Source organism: Idiotropiscis lumnitzeri, chromosome 21 (genome assembly GCF_059441095.1).
Source record: "Idiotropiscis lumnitzeri isolate Australia: NSW breed Sydney's pygmy pipehorse chromosome 21, RoL_Ilum_1.0, whole genome shotgun sequence".
NCBI lineage: Eukaryota > Metazoa > Chordata > Actinopteri > Syngnathiformes > Syngnathidae > Idiotropiscis > Idiotropiscis lumnitzeri.
This window is the reverse complement of record NC_142411.1, coordinates 7,725,822-7,746,449: the sequence shown is the minus strand read 5'-3', so window position 1 is coordinate 7,746,449 and position 20,628 is coordinate 7,725,822. Positions and strand designations below refer to the sequence as shown.

Sequence of the window (20,628 nt, the reverse complement as noted above, 5' to 3'; positions counted from 1 at the left end):
TTTTTTGGGTGGTCTGAATTGGAAGCGATGCAGTTTGGATGAGTTGTCGGGAACTAAAAAAGATAAATATTTGATTCTTTGTTTTTAAATAATGAAGTAGAAACAGCAAGGGGTCACCTGTACACCGCCTATTAACAATCTGGGCAAGTCCAATTAAGACAGGTGTCAAACTCAATGTCAATTTCAGAGGCACATTTAAAATGAAAATAAAAATATTTAATACGATGGGGCCATTATTGAGATGCCCACACAAAACCTGTTAGGTAAGGGACAGGAAGCGTAACATCCTCACGCGTGGTAGCTCAGCTAGCTTCTGGTTAGCCGACGTCAAAGTTAGCCATTTGTTTTACGGTACAAACGCAAGTTAAGATCAGTTAAAAATGCCATTTGATGTTTTTAATTCACGCTGTTTAAACGGTTAGTTGCACCTGTCTGAATCGTGTGCAAATGATTTAGAATGTTGTTGTGTTATTTACCTCCTGTTTATGCAGTTTGTTTCTTTATTGTACCGAATGTAAACCGAACCGGCATCTTCAAATATTAGTGATTTCATTTGACATCTCGAGCGAGTATTCATTGTGGTTAAAAATGGCCCAGGGGCAACTTTAACTACAACTAAAAACAACAACAAAAAAAGTTTGTACTCCTGAATTACAGACTCCGCCACTCTTCAGTTTAGGGGGTAGCATGAAATCGAATTCAAGTCAAACACCAGAATTTTAAACTTCCAAAGGCCAGACATTTCAATTGATTCTACACAACTAATGAGAGCTTGCTGGGCTGTCAGGGTAACCCAAAATAAAGTACCATTCATGAGAGTGCGGTCAAAAGTCACACCTTGTTTTTCCAATCTCATTTAGGCCTGTCTCTCTGGTTGCACCGACACACAAAAATATATTCAATTGCACTTCTCTAAATTCTTTTATTTCACAGGATGGCATGATAAATATCGATCATGGTCAAAGCATTCCTTGTTTTTACTTGTTGGACACAAAGAGCTGACGACGATGGTGGAAGTCACAGTTCAGACTGTTGAAAAGATGAGTGGTTGAGGTATGTGGAGCAGGATTTTGGGCAACATTTTTACAGTTTGTTTTGCCTCCAGACTCTTGTTACCGGGGAGAAGTTGAAGCGGCCGCTGCGGCTGCTCCTCATGCCGAGGTACTGCCTTAGCAGCTGGTTGACCCGTTTCTGACTGTTCCATTTTCGGGCAGATTTGCGGACGCCTATGAAGCCTCCGTAGCGCTTCTGTAGGTGTCTCGCGGGGGAGCCAATCAACTTCCTGTAACCGTGGCGGCCCCGCTGAAAGCCGCCAAAGCGTTTGGATAAGCTAACGGCCTCTGAGCTTTCATCCTGCTCGCTGACATTCCCACCTTCCCTCTGCTCGCTGTCTCCGTCATCCAGATTGAGCGCCAGACTCTGCACGTCCTCCCCCGCCTCTGAGGATTCGAGCAGTGATGAGTCATAATGGACACGGCGCTGCTCAAAGGGGGCCTCAACCAGGTCCTCATCCTCCTCTTGGTAAGGTTGTGCAGCCGCTGATTGCAGTTCACTATCAGAGGTCAGATCCAGAGAGGTCATCTGCAGCTCGCCCGCCGTGCTTTTGAGAAGGGCGCCTTCCTCGGCAAACGGAGGATAGATGGCGAGCTTCAGGGCTCGCTCACATAACTCCCAGGTGAGCGAGGAGGACACTTGACCCTTGCACTCTAACAAGCACACCTGTAAACAGAAGGAAGCAAAATGTTAATGCAGACACGAGACAAGGGGGGTAAAATCCATCCATTTTCTTTAGCACCTTATTAGGGTCATGCGCACCAATGTCAAATTGATATTTGCAAAATAAGAGCCAATTAGAATATGCATTTTGCCTGGTTAATGTAATTCTTGCCCCGAACCTCAGCTTCTGGGCTGTAGACGTCACCGTCATCTTAGCACACAATTTTAAGATGTCATCTGTGAGACATGAGTAGTCTATTTTTTTTATTTTTTTTTTTATAAATATTGTTCACGGAGCACCAAAGAAGGAGCAACCTCGACACGGGGGTTGAAGAGAATGTGTGGAATCAACACTATTAAGATTTGTGTGAAGGTTCAAGCTTCAACCAGGAGCTGATTACATTTTACTCCAGATCGTGATATAGCTTAATTATGTATTATGATTAATATTTTATTTATTTATTTTACATTTTTCTTCACATAGTCCAGGTCGTGATATATCATAATTATGTATTTTTTATTAATATTTTATTTATTTATTTTACATTTTTCTTCACATAGTCCAGGTCGTGATATATCTTAATTATGTATTATTATTACTATTTTATTTATTTATTTTACATTTTTCTTCACATAGTCCAGGTCGTGATATATCTTTATTATGTGTTATTATTAATATTTTATTTATTTATTTATTTATTTTACATTTTTCTTCACATAGTCCAGGTCGTGATATATCTTAATTATGTATTATTATTAATATTTTATTTATTTATTTATTTATTTTACATTTTTCTTCACGTTGTTTAGGGTTTTTTTCAAGGATTTTTCAGTGAATATACACGAATCTTAATGGCAAAATTCTGTCATGATGGGATGCGTAAAGGGCAGCACTGTGAGTATGTTTCATAGTTTACACCAGGGGTGTCAAACTAATTTTTGTGGACGGGCCACATCGTAGTTATGGTTTCCCTCAGAGATCCGTTATGACCCGATAGAAATGTATGATCACCTTAAATGATCTCATACACGCAACACATTGATGGAAAGACAGTTTTGAAATCAGAAGCTGGGAAATATTTGTTTGTTCAACAATTCTTCCATTTAACAAATAAATGGCAATATGGCATTTGTTAATGCTGTTAAAAGTGAAAAAAAAATGTGCTGGAAACAGGAAGTTGACGCACACGATTTGCCCTTCGCGGCCACATAAAATGCGGTCGCGGGCCAAATCGGTCCCGCGGGCCTTGAGTTTGACACCTGTGCTTTACATTAAAAAAAAAAAAATAAATCACCTGCATGCAGTAAAACAAATCCTGGCACTGACCTCCCATTCCAAGAATAAAAGTCTAGCTCAGCCACGTAGTTCAACAAATATGCATGAGTAAATAATATTCGGACCAATGTCGTGAAATTCGATTGAAAAACTTAGCTCGTCTACCTCAAAGCTACAGCCCCCTTACGTTATGTAGTACAAAGTGCAAAATTTACAGGCTGATCCAAATAAATGCTTGTTGGGCCTTGGCGGTGGTTTACACTGCCCTGGGGCCGTTTGAGTGGATGTAAAAATCCGAGAGCAATTGAAATTGAATCACATGCACACCAAACAGAAGTCACACTTTGTGTGCGTGTGATCCATCATTCACCAAGTGAATGTTTCCCTGTATCCCAAGTTGAGAGGGACTTGACCTGGGCGGCCGACTTGTCAGGAAGTTAATGGGGCTCTCCCTCATGCAGCGTTCACAGCAAAAGAAAAGTCATGAACTAATAGAACACGTCCATCATTTGATAAATGCGACATCGACTTCAGCACGATGATTGACAGAAGCAAATTATAACAGAAAATACCAATTATTTTGATGTCATTTTTTTTTTTTTAGGTAGGCTCTTCAACCTGAGGAAATATTTGAGGCTGATAAAGAAATAGAGAGAAGTTACGAAGTGCATTTTTAGAGAGCTTTATAAGGTATCTTAATGTCATCAAATTTAGCTACTGGTCTAAAAGGATGGGCAGTTTATGGTCAAAAATCAAAAGTAAGCTCATGATCGATACAGTTACATGAGTATCATTTGTTTTTCTGTCAGGACGATAGTCACTTCCTGAAACGTGTGCATCACATCTTCCGCCCCGCAGCCTCTTGACTTGGAAATTTCCCTTTGACGTGAGAACCAAAACCCATTTTACTTCTCAAATCTTGCTTAAATGAGATGAATTGTTATCGGAAACCTGCAGACATCAAAGGGGATGAGCGCGGAGGGAGTTCTGCTGTGAATCTACCAACGGAAATTAATTATCCGTCCTAAATGAAATGAGCGCACCAGGGGAGTCTCCATGTCAGATCAATGAAACAATCTGAAGGAGTTTATGACTGAGAGGCGACGTGTGTGTTGGTTAAATTTTCATTATCTTGTGAGGACCAAAGAATACAAAAAAAAAAAAAAAAAGACAACAAAAGGTTAAGGACATCCTCCACTATTTGATTTTAAAAGTGCCTAATATATTTAAATGAAATAAGACAAAAGATTTATAGACACTGAAAAAAAAAGGACTTCAATTTTGGTAGCGCATGATTAAAATGTGGTCAACTAGCCCTCCTCAAAAATATTGTCATTGTCATTATCCACACCGCTTAAGGTGCACTACACCCTGAACTGGTCGCCAGCCAGTCACAGGGCAGACATAGAGACCGTCCCTGAGTTGGGAACTGAACCCGCACACAACTCGGGCGACCAAAAATATTAAAATAATCAAATATGTTGGTTAAATTAATTTTAATCATGCACATCTAAATGTTTGAATTATATTAGTAAGTCCTTTTTATTTAAGAAGATGTTCAAAGTGGGCCAACCTCTCTTTGTGTGGGGCAGAGATGTGCAGTTAGGGAAGGCCGGTGAGGCACAGCCTCACCTCCATATGAAGAGGGAAAAAAACATTTATATAAAATTATTAACCTTTTTAGCTCTGGTTTTACTTGATGTTTCTTTTTTCATTAAATAAAATCCATGACTTGATTGCTAAAATTGCTGTATTTCCTGTTTTAAGACAGCAGCATTGAGGCATCAGCCTCACCTCAGATTGCGCAATCCCTCCCAAAAAGAAGCAGAGCATAAAGCAGCAGTACCATCTATGTTCTTAGACTCAGACATCTCTTCTTGTATTTGTGTGTCACATATTTAGTTTTGCTGATCACATAAAATCGCAGATAAAGCTCAAGGTGAGGCGGACAAGATTGTGCCTCCAAACTGAGACAGGCAGCATGTGGATGGCAGCCGCGCTGAAAGGCACGAGCACACGGGTTCGTATTGGTCCCGTTCTTCTAATCTTCATAAACGTATCCATATCATCGGCTACCCTGGGGTGCTCCGCTTTTTGGTCGAAAAGGATTTGATCCTAAAGTTACTCCATTTTGCACTCACTGTCGCAGTTCCCAATAGCGCCTGCGGAAAGCTCACCCTCGGAATTAAAAAGTCAAAGCGCTACATGGTGAGCGTGCAGACCCTTCGAGGCTTTAAGTTTCCATTAGAACGTCATTACGTTTGGTTGTTATCATTATTGTGCGTCTCTGATTGAGTGGATCAAATCACGACAGCCTCACGTTGCGACGCGCCGCTCGCCTTTTCAACATCCGCCGGCGCCACCAAATATGGTTCCGAGTGCAATAAAAGTTTCAAAATGCAAAACTTCACCACATGGGGAAGAAACACACAATGAAATCGAGAAAAACTGCTGTGATACCTAATGCATATTAATATTCCTGACTTTTAATAGCAAGCAATTGTGTTGCATTACAACAAATCCTTTAATGAGTCCACAGTCACGCTGAGAGTGTATTTTGGCGCAGCTGTGGAATGCAATTCCAAATTCCACCCTGAGCTCAACCAAAGTAGCCCTGCACACAATCTCATTTCCAAACAACCAGAGAGAGAGAGAGAGAGAGAGAGAGAGAGAAACGCCCCTGAGTAAAAACAGCCGGTGGGCAACGTCGATATTGTGGTTGGATGGCTAATTTAGCCAATAATGATGCGGAGGAAGACAGCTGGGACCTTTATGGAAGATGTAATAGAACTATGTAATTGACTGCTGCTTAGTTTCATCGGGCTGAGCTTACACCGCTGACTGACACATTTTATCAGCTCGTCATTGTGTTAGTCGCCTTCGCATTGAGCCAATGATGGAATCCCCTGAGCCATTCATTGTTCCTCACTCCAGATGTGAGTGAAGCCGGCGGCAGTTTTGTGATATCAGGATACACAGATTCATGGGGGTGGGGGGGGCAAAAACCAAGGCGCGTGCACGCGATCATGCCGACACATAGATGCAGGTATGAGAAATTATTAACTAATTGTCCTGACGCACCTCGCGGTACCCGCTCGGGTCTAACTGAGGTCTGCTTGCATCGAATTTGTAGCGCTTCACTCGTCGAGGGAAACTGAGAAACATGCCTCACTGAATAATTGCATAATTGTGTCACGGCACCTTTAACGAAAAGGCGATCATGGCTTTGTCTTAACTTTTTGCGCACAGACAAGCTCTTTGAACGGTAAAATGCACTTCAATTTTTAAACTCGACGATGGAGGTTTGGTTCCTGCTCAGAAGTCAGTCTTACTATCTTCAAATTTGTTTTCTAAGGCAAAAAATTAAATGTTTTGATGGATCTAACGCCAAACACTTGTTTTTCCATTGTTTCAGTTCTGGTCAGGCGGTATTCCCTCGGGTTCTGTCACTTGAGTATCCAGACACCAAATGCTTGCCAGAATGGAGGGGAAAAAAATAAGAATAATATATGCGGTGAAGAGCTTGGCACTTGACCCTTTTTTCGCCGGTCAGTCCCCTGCTCTTCGGCCGCAATCTCGGTACTGTTCTGGCCTCAACCGCCCGCGCCCTTATTCCTAAAAATTGTCTGCCCCTGATTCAGTCCCGCCCCTCGCAAAAAAAAAAAAAAAAAATGCGTCCATACATGACGCCGCCACAGGAGAGACGCTAACTGCAGAGGTTTATTTCGATATAATTCACTGGCTAATTTACATTCAAATCCGCTTACCTTATTTTGGGTTTAAAATTGTCTTATTTGTCTCATTCTTCTTTCTTCTTCTCCACGAATGTGCCTAATGCAAGTAAGTACGCACAGATGGTGTTCATAGGGATTTTTGGTATTGCCCCCCCACCCCTTCTTGTAATGGTATGACCCAGTAGCAGGCCGATTAAAATCAACCTCAGGCCTTTGTTAATCAAAATCTTTTTTTTTTTTTTTTTAATTTGCCATCCCCTGCCTCCCGCCCTAAAAAAATGGACGTTCGGCCAGGCTGGCCAATTCCGCCTGCCCAGCTCTGGTGGTGAAGCTGAAACACGCACGTACCATGGTGTCGAAGGCTTGCTGCTGCTGCTGTTGAAGGAGCAGACCACAGGTCACACACTCCCCCTGGCAGTCGCTGCGTCCAGGGGTGAAGAGACATGCAAGCAGAACCAGCAGGCACCACAGAGGGATCTTCATGGCTCGGCACACCCACACACGCCGGAACAAACGGGAGCCCAACAAGCAGTGGATTCGAGAAGAAGGACCAACAACAGCTGGATGAGGTCGGGCCTAAGGGAAGGAAAGCAGTTACACAGCATTGCATCAGGTCCTCTTTCACGGAATTATTAGCTTGATTTTTTTTTTTTTTTAGATCCAAGCGTTGGTGGTAGGAGATTGTCCAGCCAACACCAGGAATTGGATATTGTTAATGTGATGAATTCTGAGCGCAACCAGATGCAATGAATGAAAATATAGTACACATGAAGCAACATCGTCGTCAATTGGACAGAAAAACAACCAGCGGCTGGGAAACTTCCCCTGAAATCTTTATCCCGGATAAGTGGCGGCTATAGAAAATGAGTACATCAGTATACCATATAATTGTCATTTTCATCATATTCTTCTTCACAGATGGAAGAAATCACATAGTTCTTGTGCCTCATAGTGAGTCAAGCAGGGTCCATTCTGAGCAGTGAACTCCCACACGAGGAACCAAAACGATTCCTTGATGTAGACTAAAAAAAGCTGCACTCCTGAAAATATAAACGGATGGTAACAGTGGTCTCGATGCAATGCCGATTCTCCGGGACGGTCAGGACCCCATCTATCATGTGGGTGGCCCCCATATCTTCTAATATAAAAAAAAAAACAGCCACTCGGATCATTCTAAATTGCTTTTGCTCATACACAGCTGCCTGGCTTGTTGCTATATGGATCGCAAACAAGATAAACCCACATGCGCCTGCTCTGCTCGGTAAATGTTAAAGCTTTGGGTGCTTTTGTTTGTTTTTTTCCACTTTATTATGCCTACTAGCATGTTTGGAACACACAGATGCTAAATGTTCAATCATTGTTAACCAGTCCTGAGGGAAAGTGACATATTTAAAGGGGAAGTCAACCCCAGTAATTTCTTTACAAGAATGTGTTCTATGTGCTTTTACTAGACGGAACATGGCATTCTGATTAATTTTACGTTTGTGGAATTTGAGTTAAGCAGTAAAATACACCAATTTTTGTCCATCTCAGGTCGCCTCTTGGATTCCATAAAAGCAATATTAATCCGAGTGCTTCCAAAATCATGTTTTGGGGTTACCTTCTCCTTAACGTCAAAGTTCTTAGCTATGTTGGATTTTCAGATTATTTTTGTTGTCCGTTCCCTCCAGTTTCCTTCAACATTGGGGATATTGTGTTTTATTTTATTTCGTATTTATTTGAATGTTTGTGTTTTTTTAAGCAGAATTCTCAACATTATTGTCTTTCTTTATTTTAATTCAAATAGGATTTTTATTTCCTCATAGATTCAGTTTTATTCAAAGATTTTTATAGGACATAGTTGTTCAATTGGAGGATACCTGGTGGGGCAAATTGTGACCGCCCATAACCACGCACGCAAAACTCTTTGAGCAACACCTCAACCATCTACACGGTTTAAATTGTCCATTAATCCGTTAATTTTTTTATAGCGCTTGTCCCCATCTGTCCGCTCGTGACCCGGCGCCAAATTCGGATGACAGACACCCGGCGCGTAACATGCATGTTTTTTGGAATGTGAGAGGAAATCGGACTACAAGGAGATGTGCAAAAATTTGGCAGAACGCACACATTTCACATCAAGAGAACTCTCAGCAAAGACTTTGAGAAGCTGTGATGGATACTCAAATTCTAAATATATGCAAATGTATTTATTTATTTATTTATCTATGTATTTATTTTATTTATGTATTTATTATTAATTATTTTTTTATTTATTGTATTTATTTTATTTATGTATTTATTATTAATTATTTTTTTTATTGTATTTATTTTATTTATGTATTTATTATTAATTATTTTTTTATTTATTGTATTTATTTTACTTATGTATTTATTATTAATTATTTTTTTTATTGTATTTATTTTATTTATGTATTTATTATTTTTTATTTATTTTATTTATTTTAAATATGCCACGGATCTCGATGAAGCACGACTTTTGGCACTTTTATAAAACATGCAGGTAACTTTTAGCTTTATTTAACATGTTCAAATCAAGTAACATTTTTTTTTTTTAGGGAATTTGATTAATTCCCCCCCAAAAATAAATAAAAAAATAAAAGATGTCCGAGGTCACAATTATTCATTTGTAATCAATCAAGAATTAATCATTTTACAACACGGGTTGCAGTCTGCTCCCACTTGTAAACTGACTCAATAATATTGCACCCAGTACATAATATTGAGAATGAGTGAAAATCTAGCAAGCCACTGAGTGGGTGGAATATTGATGGCTTCACTGGGGCGCATATTCAAAATAAATAAATAAATAAATGAATAACAGGGAGTAGCTCACTGTGACCATCCCCATGTAGTCACATTAGACGTAGTCAACAGCATGTGAAAGAGGCTGTGAGTAGCTGCGGTCCATTTAGAAGTACACATGCAAAGGCTTCATGGGAAGTCATCAGGGAGCTGTTTGTTTGCTCGACTGAAATGTTTGGAATGATCACCACCTGCCTGCTGACTCAGTCCATTATATACTGTCGTGTTCTCCCTTAAGTGGTCCTCTCTGATCGAGTTAATGAGCAAACTGGTGACCCAACATGGAATCCGTGCTGGTGCTGAGCTTGAATGTGTTCTACCAATACAAAGACAGCTTTCCCACACTCATCCGCATTATCAATTAAGAAAGCCGCGCGCTTTCTTCATTGTTCTTGTTTTCACTGCAATTCATAGAGTAGCCACTTATTCGCATGAATTATTTGTATTTCACAAATCATTCGGTGATTTTCCATGTTAAATTGCTCATTTTACGTTCCTTTGCAGTTAAATAGAAGACAATTTTCATGCTCAGCGCAAGTGAAATCGAACTGCACACGTGGGTGGAGTCGTCTCTCTTTTGAATTTTTTTCTCAGATGGAAACAGGTTGTTTGCGCCGCTGTGGGAGTGAACACATCTGACTTGATTCCTGGAGGCTGACCTCAATTCTCTTAAATTCAAATTCAATTCCCGTGCGGTCTACAAGTCCACGCAAGGAGATCGGCGCGCGCAAAGTGCATTTATAAAGAACTGCGAGAAGATCTACACGTGTGGATGATGTAAAGTCGGCAACTTCCGCCACTGATCATGCGCGCATGGGGAGTGAGAGAGTAAAGAAAGAGCTGGAGTACCCGGAGAAAGCCCACAAAAGCAAAGCGAAACATTTGAAGATGATCAGGAATATATGTTCATCGAAGTATATCGATCTCACTTATCAACGCAACGAGCATTGGGGGGTTGAACGCGATGTTGTCGGAAATTATTAATTATCAGTTGATTGAGACATTTTTGCCGATTCTAAATGGATACATTCCAAAATATTGTAGCGACGTGATTTTAAGTAATAATATTAATTTTAAAATTTTATTCATCAAAAAGAAAATCAAGATAGTTGATGATATTTATGCTTTTGACAGCCTCATTATTTTTGGTTTGTGTTTTGTTGTGAGCAGGATCCAATTTGTGATTCTTTTACATTCTTCATCCATCCAAAATGGTCATCGTGTGCCATTTTACAAAATGCTTGCTCTGCAACTCCACAGAGCTCCCCGCATAATTTTGGACAAGCCCATTTATATGAATAGCAACATATAATAATAAACGTTTTGACAAGTTTGCACATTTGCTGTTTCCCCAGAAGACATTTTGCAGCGGAAATTATAGCAAAACAGCAATTCTGTCGCTATAACCTTGGGTCTTGGCGTTTATCAGCAAATTCTTTTTTCAATTTTTATTGTGATGAAAGCCCTCTGACAGCTGACAGCTTTTCTTTATATTTTCCATATCATTTCCTATTACTACACTGTGAGCCATCAAACATCAACGCACTATTTTCTCCGAGGTGCATGTATATAAATACATACATATAATGTGCACGCACACACACACATGCATAGGGGTGGCAAAGTTTAAGAGTTAACTTTGGAGATTCATTGAAATTTTCATTTAAAAAACTCAGTTAACTTTTAGTTACAGTACTTCCAGTGGCAGCTGACCTCAGCTCACTTTGCAGCCAAACTCAGATGACAGTCACTGGCGCAAAGACGAACTTTGAAGTACTTTGACTTTAAAAAGTTGCTCGACGGCTAATTGTGGAAATTCCGAACAATTTGAGCATTTTGCTCAACTTAATTCAAACACCATTAAAAAGACCGGAAAATGACCGTAAAGGTAAAGAAAGCTCTGACAACAGTCTTTGAATGAAAATATCATTCATATTTGTTGATTTTATTTTATTTCCAAGCTATTATTCAAGTAAGTATCTGTTCACCCCAAAAAATTTGAAAGATATGATTAATTGCAATTAATTCTGGACATGCTTTGTGATTAATCAGTTAAAAAAAATTACCACTAATAAATAAATAAATAATAATAAATATAAATAAATATATATCTATATATATAGCAAGCTTTTCCTTCTAAATGAAGGAAGGCACAGAAGTAAAAAAAAAAAAGAAATGAAAATGGAGCAGAGCAAAGAGCCCAATGTCCTTCTGCTCTCCAAAATAGTCCTTCCATCATCACCTTAATGCTTTTACCCAGACTCAAAACCGCGCATGACAACAACCACGCTTGTTTTGTGCTTCCATTAGTGTTAACGAAGACCCTGAAATTGTTATTTTACCTTTGAAAACAGGAATCAATCTGAGCATTCATACAAGGACCACTAGTGGGGCTTTTACTCTGCTTTTCCTGAGTACATCCCCGTGTCTGAGCCTAAATATACACGCGAACAAAGTCTGTTCCAACCACTTCTTGAAAAGGGAGCTTAATGGGGAACTTTTCAAGAGTGGAGTCTGAGAAGCTCTGTGCACGTTATTAACGATGCGACTAGTGTTTGAAATTAGCATCGGCAGCTGCGATTGAAGGGCGCGAAACGGGTGGCGGGTGTGCAAGGTGACACGAACGGGACAAAAAAAAGGGGACGAGAGAAGAGAAAAAGCTTGGCGCTGTGACTCACTCTATCTCGTCCATTAGTCGCCGACATGCTCGTGAAAGGCACAAAGGAGTCTGCTAATGCACAGATAACCTCGAGGTCTGTCTGTGTCGCTTTCTTTGTTACCTTCTTGCTCTCTAGTTTGCATCCACTTAGACGCCCGTGTTGCACCATTTCTACCCCGATCCTTTTCTCTTTTTCCGTCGCCGCACCTGTGAATTAATGGTCAGGATCGCTCGTCTCTATCGACATATTGCAAAGGTCCATTTCGAGAAGCTGTGGTTACTTTTTAGGGTGGGAAATGATTCAAATTCCCCTTTTGCATATTACATCCCACGGGTCATAAACGTTACTCGATTAATTCCTTCTAACCCGAGGAGATTCATTAGCGTTTTATCGGCGTACATTCTGTGGCCGCTTGATCAAAATGCGTTGATCTAAGATGGTACGCCAGATTGGTTTAATGTGTGAAAGGAGAGGAGAGAAAGACAAAGACTGCCATAAAATACTGATTCAGTACCTTTTTTTTTTTTTTTTGCCTTTTCACCACTCTGGTTCAGATCAGATTAACTACAATAACATGCCTGATGTCAATCATCTGGTAATATTAGAAAATCATTTCTAAAATCTGTTTTTGTAAAAGATACATTTTCAAAGTGGTATATTTTGCGTTCTATGTGGTCTGCGTTTACTCATTTTGCTAGCTTGCGGGTTTTATATTAGCATAATCAGATCAAGACGATTAGCATCTTGACATGCAAAGAGAAATTGGTCACTTTGCAAAAAAAAAAATATTTGTCAGTCTCGAATAATAAACAAACAGTTTTTTTTTTTCTTTCATCTGCGCGGCCCGCCACGGCCCGCGGACCAGTGATTGGGGACCAGTGAACTCGAATACATGGAATTTGCCCAAGATCTGTTCCACTTCTCAGTTTCTCACAGAAAGGGTCATTTGAGATCTATAATTATGCGTGATGATCGTTTTAAGTCCTTTTTGTGACTGAATTGATCTTACTTGAGTCATATTATTTTAAAGTATCACTTCTCTTGAGCACAATTCTCTGCTCTGGTCATGCTTACTTTTCTTCGGGGACTCTGGCTTCATTTCATTCCTTTTATTTATTTGTTAAAAGATAAGAAGCCAAACCACATCACAAATTCATGAATAAAACAGTTGTGATGTAAAGCAGCAAAAAAGAAAATTGATTAAATCCAATCCTCATGAGACATTTACATAACATAATTGTTTCCCAAAAGTTAAAGTAACATCTGTACAAATTTAATAATGCAAATAACCGATTAGGCTTAATATTCCAACAGAACATGCAGGCTCATTGAAGAATCCGAATTATGTGCCAGAAATGTGCCATGTGATCACCCAAAGTCACCAAGGTTGGTTCCAGCTCACCCCTCAACACACCGACGACATGTATTAAAGAAAAAAAAAAAAAAAAAAAGTAATGGCAATTTGTCGGCAAACCACATGAAAGATGCCCCACAGTGCCAAATCGCGCTATTACCTCTGTGGGATATAAAACATATCGTCCTCAAAGAGAAAATAGTTCCCACCAGTTTGCCATCTGATCTCACCTTATCTATTTGAGCAGCTGTAATATTTTCTGTATAACATCCAGTGACAGTTTTGACACGTAAGGTCGATGAGATTCTAGTGTTCATTACAGGGCCATTGTGGACTGAAAAGCCACGTTGGCGACTTGTCGTTTCAACATTTTCCATTATGGTGACCGTTACAATCTGCTGCGGAGTTGCGCTTCGGCTTCATGTTGTCTTTTCACGGACAAAAAAAAAAAAATAAATAAATAAAAGCAAAAGAGCTACTTTCAAGTAGAGGCCACAGCGCAATCACGTCAAAGCCGAAATGTGAGCTGGTCATAAGCTCACAAAGTTAGTAGCATTAGCTTCGAATAATCGGCGCTCACTGCAATGTCATGCACCAAAAAGTGTAATTCGGGAGTTTGGAGATGAAATTCTCACGGATTTGACCGATTTTTCAATCATTTCAGCAAGATAAGAAATTCCAAAAACATGCCACCATGATTAACTGAAGACTCTAAATTGTTGCGAAGATGTCAATGCGGATTTGTCTCCATCCAGAGCAGGTGTGGGCAAACTGCGGCCCGGGGGCCACATGGGGCCCGTTAAACATTTTAATCCGGCCCGCCGAACATGAAAAAAATTAAATGAATCAATCTTGTTATTGTTTTATTTTCTAAATACTGTAGTTTTTCAAAGACATATATTTTGTTGTAATGCTTTGGTTCACTTTCATTTAAAACTAAATGTATTTTTTTTCTCCGATGAGGTGAGGTTACCAAAACACTCCATTCATCTGCTCCTGGTCCGGCCCCTCTGTCAAATTTGAGAACCCATTGTGGCCCGCCAATCAAAAAGTTTGCACACCTCTGATCCAGAGTGTACTTTGCCACGTGCATCAGGTGTGATCAGGCGCGAGGTCACCCGTGAAGATAAGCGCTATCAAAAGAAGATGCTTGGATGGACGTCTCATTTTATGATTTGAAAGTTGCTATCAAAACTGGCCGATATCTATTCTGAAATGTTGGAGCGTTGCAGCTGAACACTTCACCTCCTGTGCACTTCTGCTAATCTTGCTACCTGAAGTGTTTGTTATGAGCTTGCACTGTAATGATTCATCAGTCCGCTCTCCTGACACATGCTCTCTTCCAATCACAGGTCAATTATTGCTTTATAATAGACTTGAGTAGACTTCAATTTAACATTTCAGTCCTGAGTGCGCTACTCCCACTGGATAAAGTCGCAACGTGTTAAAACCTCCGGATTCAAGTTTAAAATGTGCATTTCAATTCATTGATGCATTTTATATATTTTATGTCATAAATATGTAAATGATGAGTGTGTGGTCTTGCTAGACAGCAAGTGCTTACTTAGAAAATAAAATTGGCATACTATAAGGTATTACTTGGCCTGATGACATGATATGCACCGTTATCCTAACTTCATATGTCAAAAGTTTTTTTTTTTTTTTTTTCTGTGATGGACGGTGAAAATGGCTCTTTGGGTATTTAAGGATGCCAACTCCTTCTTTATACAGAGACTGTGGGAGATGCCCAGATTAACAGTGTGCCCTCTGATTAGACAGAGAGTTATGTTGTCGGTCTACATGTGTTGCTTCACTGTTTGTGTTCAAATTCCGGACATATACGTATATATATATATATATATATATATATATATATATATATATATATATATATATATATATATGTATACATATATTTTTTTTTTTTTCATTTATTTATTTATTAATTTAGTTTTTAAATATTTTTTTGGACAGTCATCGATGTTTTCTTCTGCCTTCCGAAATGAAATATTTTCCAAAATCACAGAGAGCCATAGCAGACGGGTGTGGCCCTAGAGCCGCATGTTGCAGACCCTTACTCTAGACCAAATTAATGGAGTCTATCAGCAAAAAGAAATTTATAATACAATATTATGCATTTATCATCATGAAATTTATTCATCCTGAAAAAATATACATTTTTGTCATAAAAATACTATTTGTGGAAGGACAGTGGACAGATTGTCAGTTCTGGAGTTGTAATATTGGCGTGTTGATCAAAAGAAAGTGATGCATGAAATGCCACAAAAAAAGCTGGCATTCTTTGTTAAACAGTTCTCAGTGACCATACACGGAAAAACAAAAGCTCAATAACAGACTGATGGAATACTTGACACCCTCCACCAATTGATGAATGCATAGTATTGCTGTTTGGTTTTTCAGTGAGTTCCTCATCAAAGGGGAAAATTGCAAATAAATAGCTATGCTGCTTCGTGACCTTCAAAGTATTCAAAGCACCTGCGAACACAACGATAGCGGGATATGTGTTGACAGTCCCCGAGCAAAAAAAAAAAAAAAAAAAAAAGGACACTTTTGTCATTGACATATTTCTCATTAAAATGATTCTGTTGTTTTAGACTTATAACAACAACTTTCATTCGATAAACACCCAGCAAAGTCCTGTAAAAACAGATAAAAAGACGCACACACACCAAACTACAGGATGACCTCACAGAGCAGTGAAATCCAGCCTGTGCAGCCACAGATAAAGCGTGCGCTAGCGCAAAAAAGGTGCACTCGTAACTGACCTTCCTCCTCAGGAAGGATGCTGAAATGCTTAATCTGAGAGAAGGCGCTTAATCCAATTGAAATGTGTGCGCTGAGCAGGGCCCCGACACAATTATTTGTACTTATTACCTGGCCTTTTTGCAGCGTTCAAGTCATCTTATTGTCACTCAGAGGCAGAACTAACAAATTCTGAGGACCGTGACATGAGATAAGGTGCTGGCGTCATGATCAAACTATTAATAGCCATCTATTAAGAAATGTGTAATACTATGCAATGGAGACGCTATCTTCTAAATTCCCTTTTGTCATACTTGAATTTATGCGACTCCGTATCAGCGGGAAGGATCGCAGTACGGGCCGCCACATCACTTGCTTGTCTTTGCTTTGTCTTTTGTTCTTATCTTCTGTTTTAATCACCGATGAAACCAATTGAGCTGAAATACAATTAATCAAGCTACTCTCAATTTGAGCGGAGATATGAGATGATATTCCGACTTGTTTTGTGGACGCCACTCCCATTAGATCAATTGCGCGTATCATTAGTATTGTTTCCCTCAGTTGTTACTTTTCGGTCACAAGTGGCAATAAGCGACGATAGAGAGTTTGAGTTTAATCGCATGTCCGACTTGTGTCAAGCGCAAAACACGAATCTATGACACGGAAACCAGGTTTCGGAATATTTGACAATGTGCCACTGGCATCGCTTCCATGTCTGCAGCGTGACTTTCCAGCACACCGTATTGCAGAAATCCTGCAGAGCGTTAGGCAGCTGACATGGTCGCACCATTGATTCGTTTGCTGTTAAGCTGCGTTGACACTTGCACAAATCCATTGGACATGCAGCCGGAGGAAAGCAATCGACCACTTCAGACTTTTACAATGGTGAGGAATGAGGCTGAAAAAGATGGACTGCCAAATAGTCCAGTAAACGGGTAGAGGAAGGGGAGGAGCATACGGTAATAAAACTTTTCGAAATCATTTTTCCACTTTCCATGAGGCTAATCAACTTCTAATCTGTTTGGCATTTGAAGTTTTACCCTATTGGAAATCATTCAAATATATTTAAATGAGTCAAATTGTCTTCAGCGTGAATCCTAGCGAAGGGATGTGAAAATTTGAAAAAAATAAATAAAATACGGAGTCATATTCTATGCTCATCATCACACTTTTATGTAAACAGCCCAAAAAAAAATTCAAGCAAAATTTTTACTTTAAAAAAAAAAAAAAAAAAAAATTATTTATAATTGTTTTTTTTTTAATACTAACCTGGCTATCGACAGCCATTGAAGAAAGCGACAATTTTAGGCTTAAACGGGCAAAATAATTCCTGAAAATTAATTGACTTTACAAGATCATCATGAGACACAGGCAAGCATTCTAATGTTACATAATTTTTTTTTTGGGGGGGGGATGTGATCTTAAATTTTACAATATGCATAAAGAGGCTATTCTGATTAAATTGTAGTAACATCCCATAATATAAATATCCTCACAGCACACGCTCGACAACGGTAGAACACCACACAGCGTTACGAAGATCCATCTTGCAAAATCCATAAGATTTTTTTTTTTTCATATACAGTACGTCCGGTAAACATGCTTCATCCCTCATGAAACAATTCCATGCGGCAGAATCATTTATCTGTGAATGGCACATTAACCACACATTTTCTCGCTCGTCCGCGCGACTAACGTCTTCACTGATAATGGCCCAAGATTATGCACATTCATTACCATTATCATTAAAATCATCATTGCCATGCGCTTAGCATAATAACAGCATTTGACTGATTCCCTTCTTGGGCTTCTTGTCTATATCTTGGAAGGAGATAGTCGCCTGCGTAATTCTTCCAAGGGTTCCTTTGTCTTATGTTGTCTATTATTGCATGTGATAGTTAACCGCCAGTTAAAAGAGTCGAGCTGCTTACGCAAAATGTACCGACTCGATTTACCTTGAATCGCAAAGTAAAAAAAAAATTAAAAAAATTAAAAAAAATACGCATAGTGGACAAATGTGATTTTGTGTTATCATAATTGGAATTTCTTCATTACTTTCTGTGTGTCACGACGCGAGTTTGTTATTGTAAAAGTACTTACTATTGCTAAGATATAGCCGCAACATTAGCATAAATTGTAATTCTGCAATAATCCATATTGCATATACTCTCAGAGGATTTAAATGATGAAGGCACAACTTTCTGGAATGTGTTTTTATATCATCATAATTGGCAATTCTGCATGAATCTATATGACTGTTTCATTTTGCAAACACAGTACGCTAGGAGGATTTCATTCTTGTAGAGCAGGTGTGGGCAAACTACGGCCCGGGGGCCTCATGCGGCCCGTTAAACGTTTTATCCCGGCCCGCCGAATTTAAAAAAAATTAAATGAATAAACCTTGCTAATGTTTTATTTTCTAAATACCGTGATTTTTCCAAGACATTTATTGTTGTAATGCTTTTGTTCACTTTCATTTCAAAATTAAATGTATTTTTTTTCTCCGATGAAGTGAGGTTAACAAAACACTCCATTCATCTGCTTCTGGTCCATCCCCTCTGTCAAATTTTAGAACCTATCGTGGCCCGCCAATCAGACATTTTGCCCATACTGTTGTAGAGAATACTTCCAGATGAAATGTTTCCAAAGTGTATTTTTATATTACTCCAATTAGCAATTCATCACTCCTTTTTCATACATCATACACACTCCTTATTAGGCAAAAATAATCAATGCATGGATTAATTGCTCATTAACAATTGCGTTGTTCGTGTGGAATTGATTGTTGATTAATCTCATTTTGAAGCCATGAGGCAATCACGAGTGCACTATTTGACTTTAACCAGCAGAGGCGCTGTTGCTTCCGTCTTTCCGACACCTAGTTTCTAAACTGAAAAACCCTTTCCCTTGATGCAATCGTAAATGTCATGATTTATTTTTTTTAATTATATTTCCTATAATTGATCAAGCCGATTTGGTCAATATCCGCCCATGCTACATGCAGATTTCATTTAATTCTTCACTTTCTTTGTATAGCAGTTACTACACACGGATTTAAGTCAGCTACGCCTCAGCCCATTACAAAGTGCCGCTAAGTGCCATCTCAGCACAGCGTGAGACTATCTTGTTAATTAAGTAGTAATCAGTTGTGGTGCGGGTGCTGCAGAGGGTGAAGATGGTACCAGAGGAGCAACAGGGAGACAAATAAAGTAGTAGGGAAAACAACACGATATGCCTCCAGGTACAGATGGATATTTACACACTGATCTCTGAGGACAAAATCCAAAATCACAAAGCTTTACACTAATGGAGCAGAAAGCAAAAAAAAAAAACACAAACGCAGGAGAAAACGTTAAAGGTGATGATCCGTTGACAACACGATCCCTCTCGGATTGATTATCCATAACAATCACATCCAGGAGACACCTAAAAGTTTTATTTTTTTGCTCTTATCTCAAAGTGCATTTTCTCCCCCCCCCCTTTCGACAAAACACCATCTTGACACACAACTGGGTCGACACCATAAAAAGCAAACTTCCCTACCTTTATCTGTGACGTCGAGATATTCTCAGAGTGCGTCTTCTGATGCTATAAAGGAGTTTGTAATCTCAAGCTTGTATCCTTAGGCTAAGGGTTTCAACGACTGAACACATACCTCCTCTGAGGCTTCTTATAAAGGCACACCCCTTCCCTCCTGGCTCAGCACCAAACCTCCTCCCCCTCAAACATCATCATAGTGAGAGTGGGGTGATTCCCCCAATCTCTTACGTAGGAACCGGGCGGATCACACACACACACACACACACCCGGCATGGCCCGTGCTGACGTAGCGAGCGGTGCCTACGCCATCGGTTTCGTCTTCATTGAGCAACTAATGGAACTCTAAAAATATTCTAAGGTGTCCATATAACCGACAGCGCCGGTATCAAGGTTGAGGAAAACAATGCCACCTCACAGAAATATGTTAAATATAAACACATTGGACGAGGCGTGGGAAGCCAAATTATCGGTGGTAATGGCACACCACAAGTGACAATTGTTTTTTTTTTTATGAATGGCAGTTAATAGAGCACAGTCAATAGGTGGAGCAGATGCAGTCCACCCGGGTATGGAGACGGCAGGTGACTCACGAAGGACATTTAGGAAAACCAAGTGCGCTGCCAAGAGAACTTTCAATGGAGGCTATTAAGAATCATATTATATTAGTTACCTCTGGTACATAATGTTATATGAGCGCTATCATGCTCGTTTTCCCTCTTTGTTGCTCATTTGGTTTCCATGTGACACAACAAAACTATTAGGCCATCACTTCCTTTCATA

General features: G+C 39.5%; 1 protein-coding gene across 1 annotated transcript; it reads right to left on the bottom strand.

Moving 5' to 3' along the window:
• Positions 1 to 807: 807 nt before the first annotated feature.
• On the bottom strand, positions 808 to 19,993 carry pnocb (prepronociceptin b). The gene is made up of 3 exons (XM_088286581.1): positions 19,852 to 19,993; positions 7,075 to 7,302; positions 808 to 1,719 (listed from the first exon to the last, which is right to left on the bottom strand). Exons 2-3 carry the CDS (start codon positions 7,207 to 7,209, stop codon positions 1,084 to 1,086), a joined length of 771 nt encoding a protein of 256 aa, XP_088142707.1. The 5' UTR covers positions 7,210 to 7,302; positions 19,852 to 19,993; the 3' UTR covers positions 808 to 1,083.
• Positions 19,994 to 20,628: the final 635 nt, after the last annotated feature.

Bases quoted from the DNA above. Each gene is read 5' to 3' on its own strand.
- pnocb (XM_088286581.1), bottom strand. From the start codon at position 7,209: ATGAAGATCCCTCTGTGGTGCCTGCTGGTTCTGCTTGCATGTCTCTTC. The intron at 1,720-7,074 runs GTACGTGCGTGT...TTCTGTTTACAG, and splicing joins AGCAAGCCTTCGACACCATG to GTGTGCTTGTTAGAGTGCAA.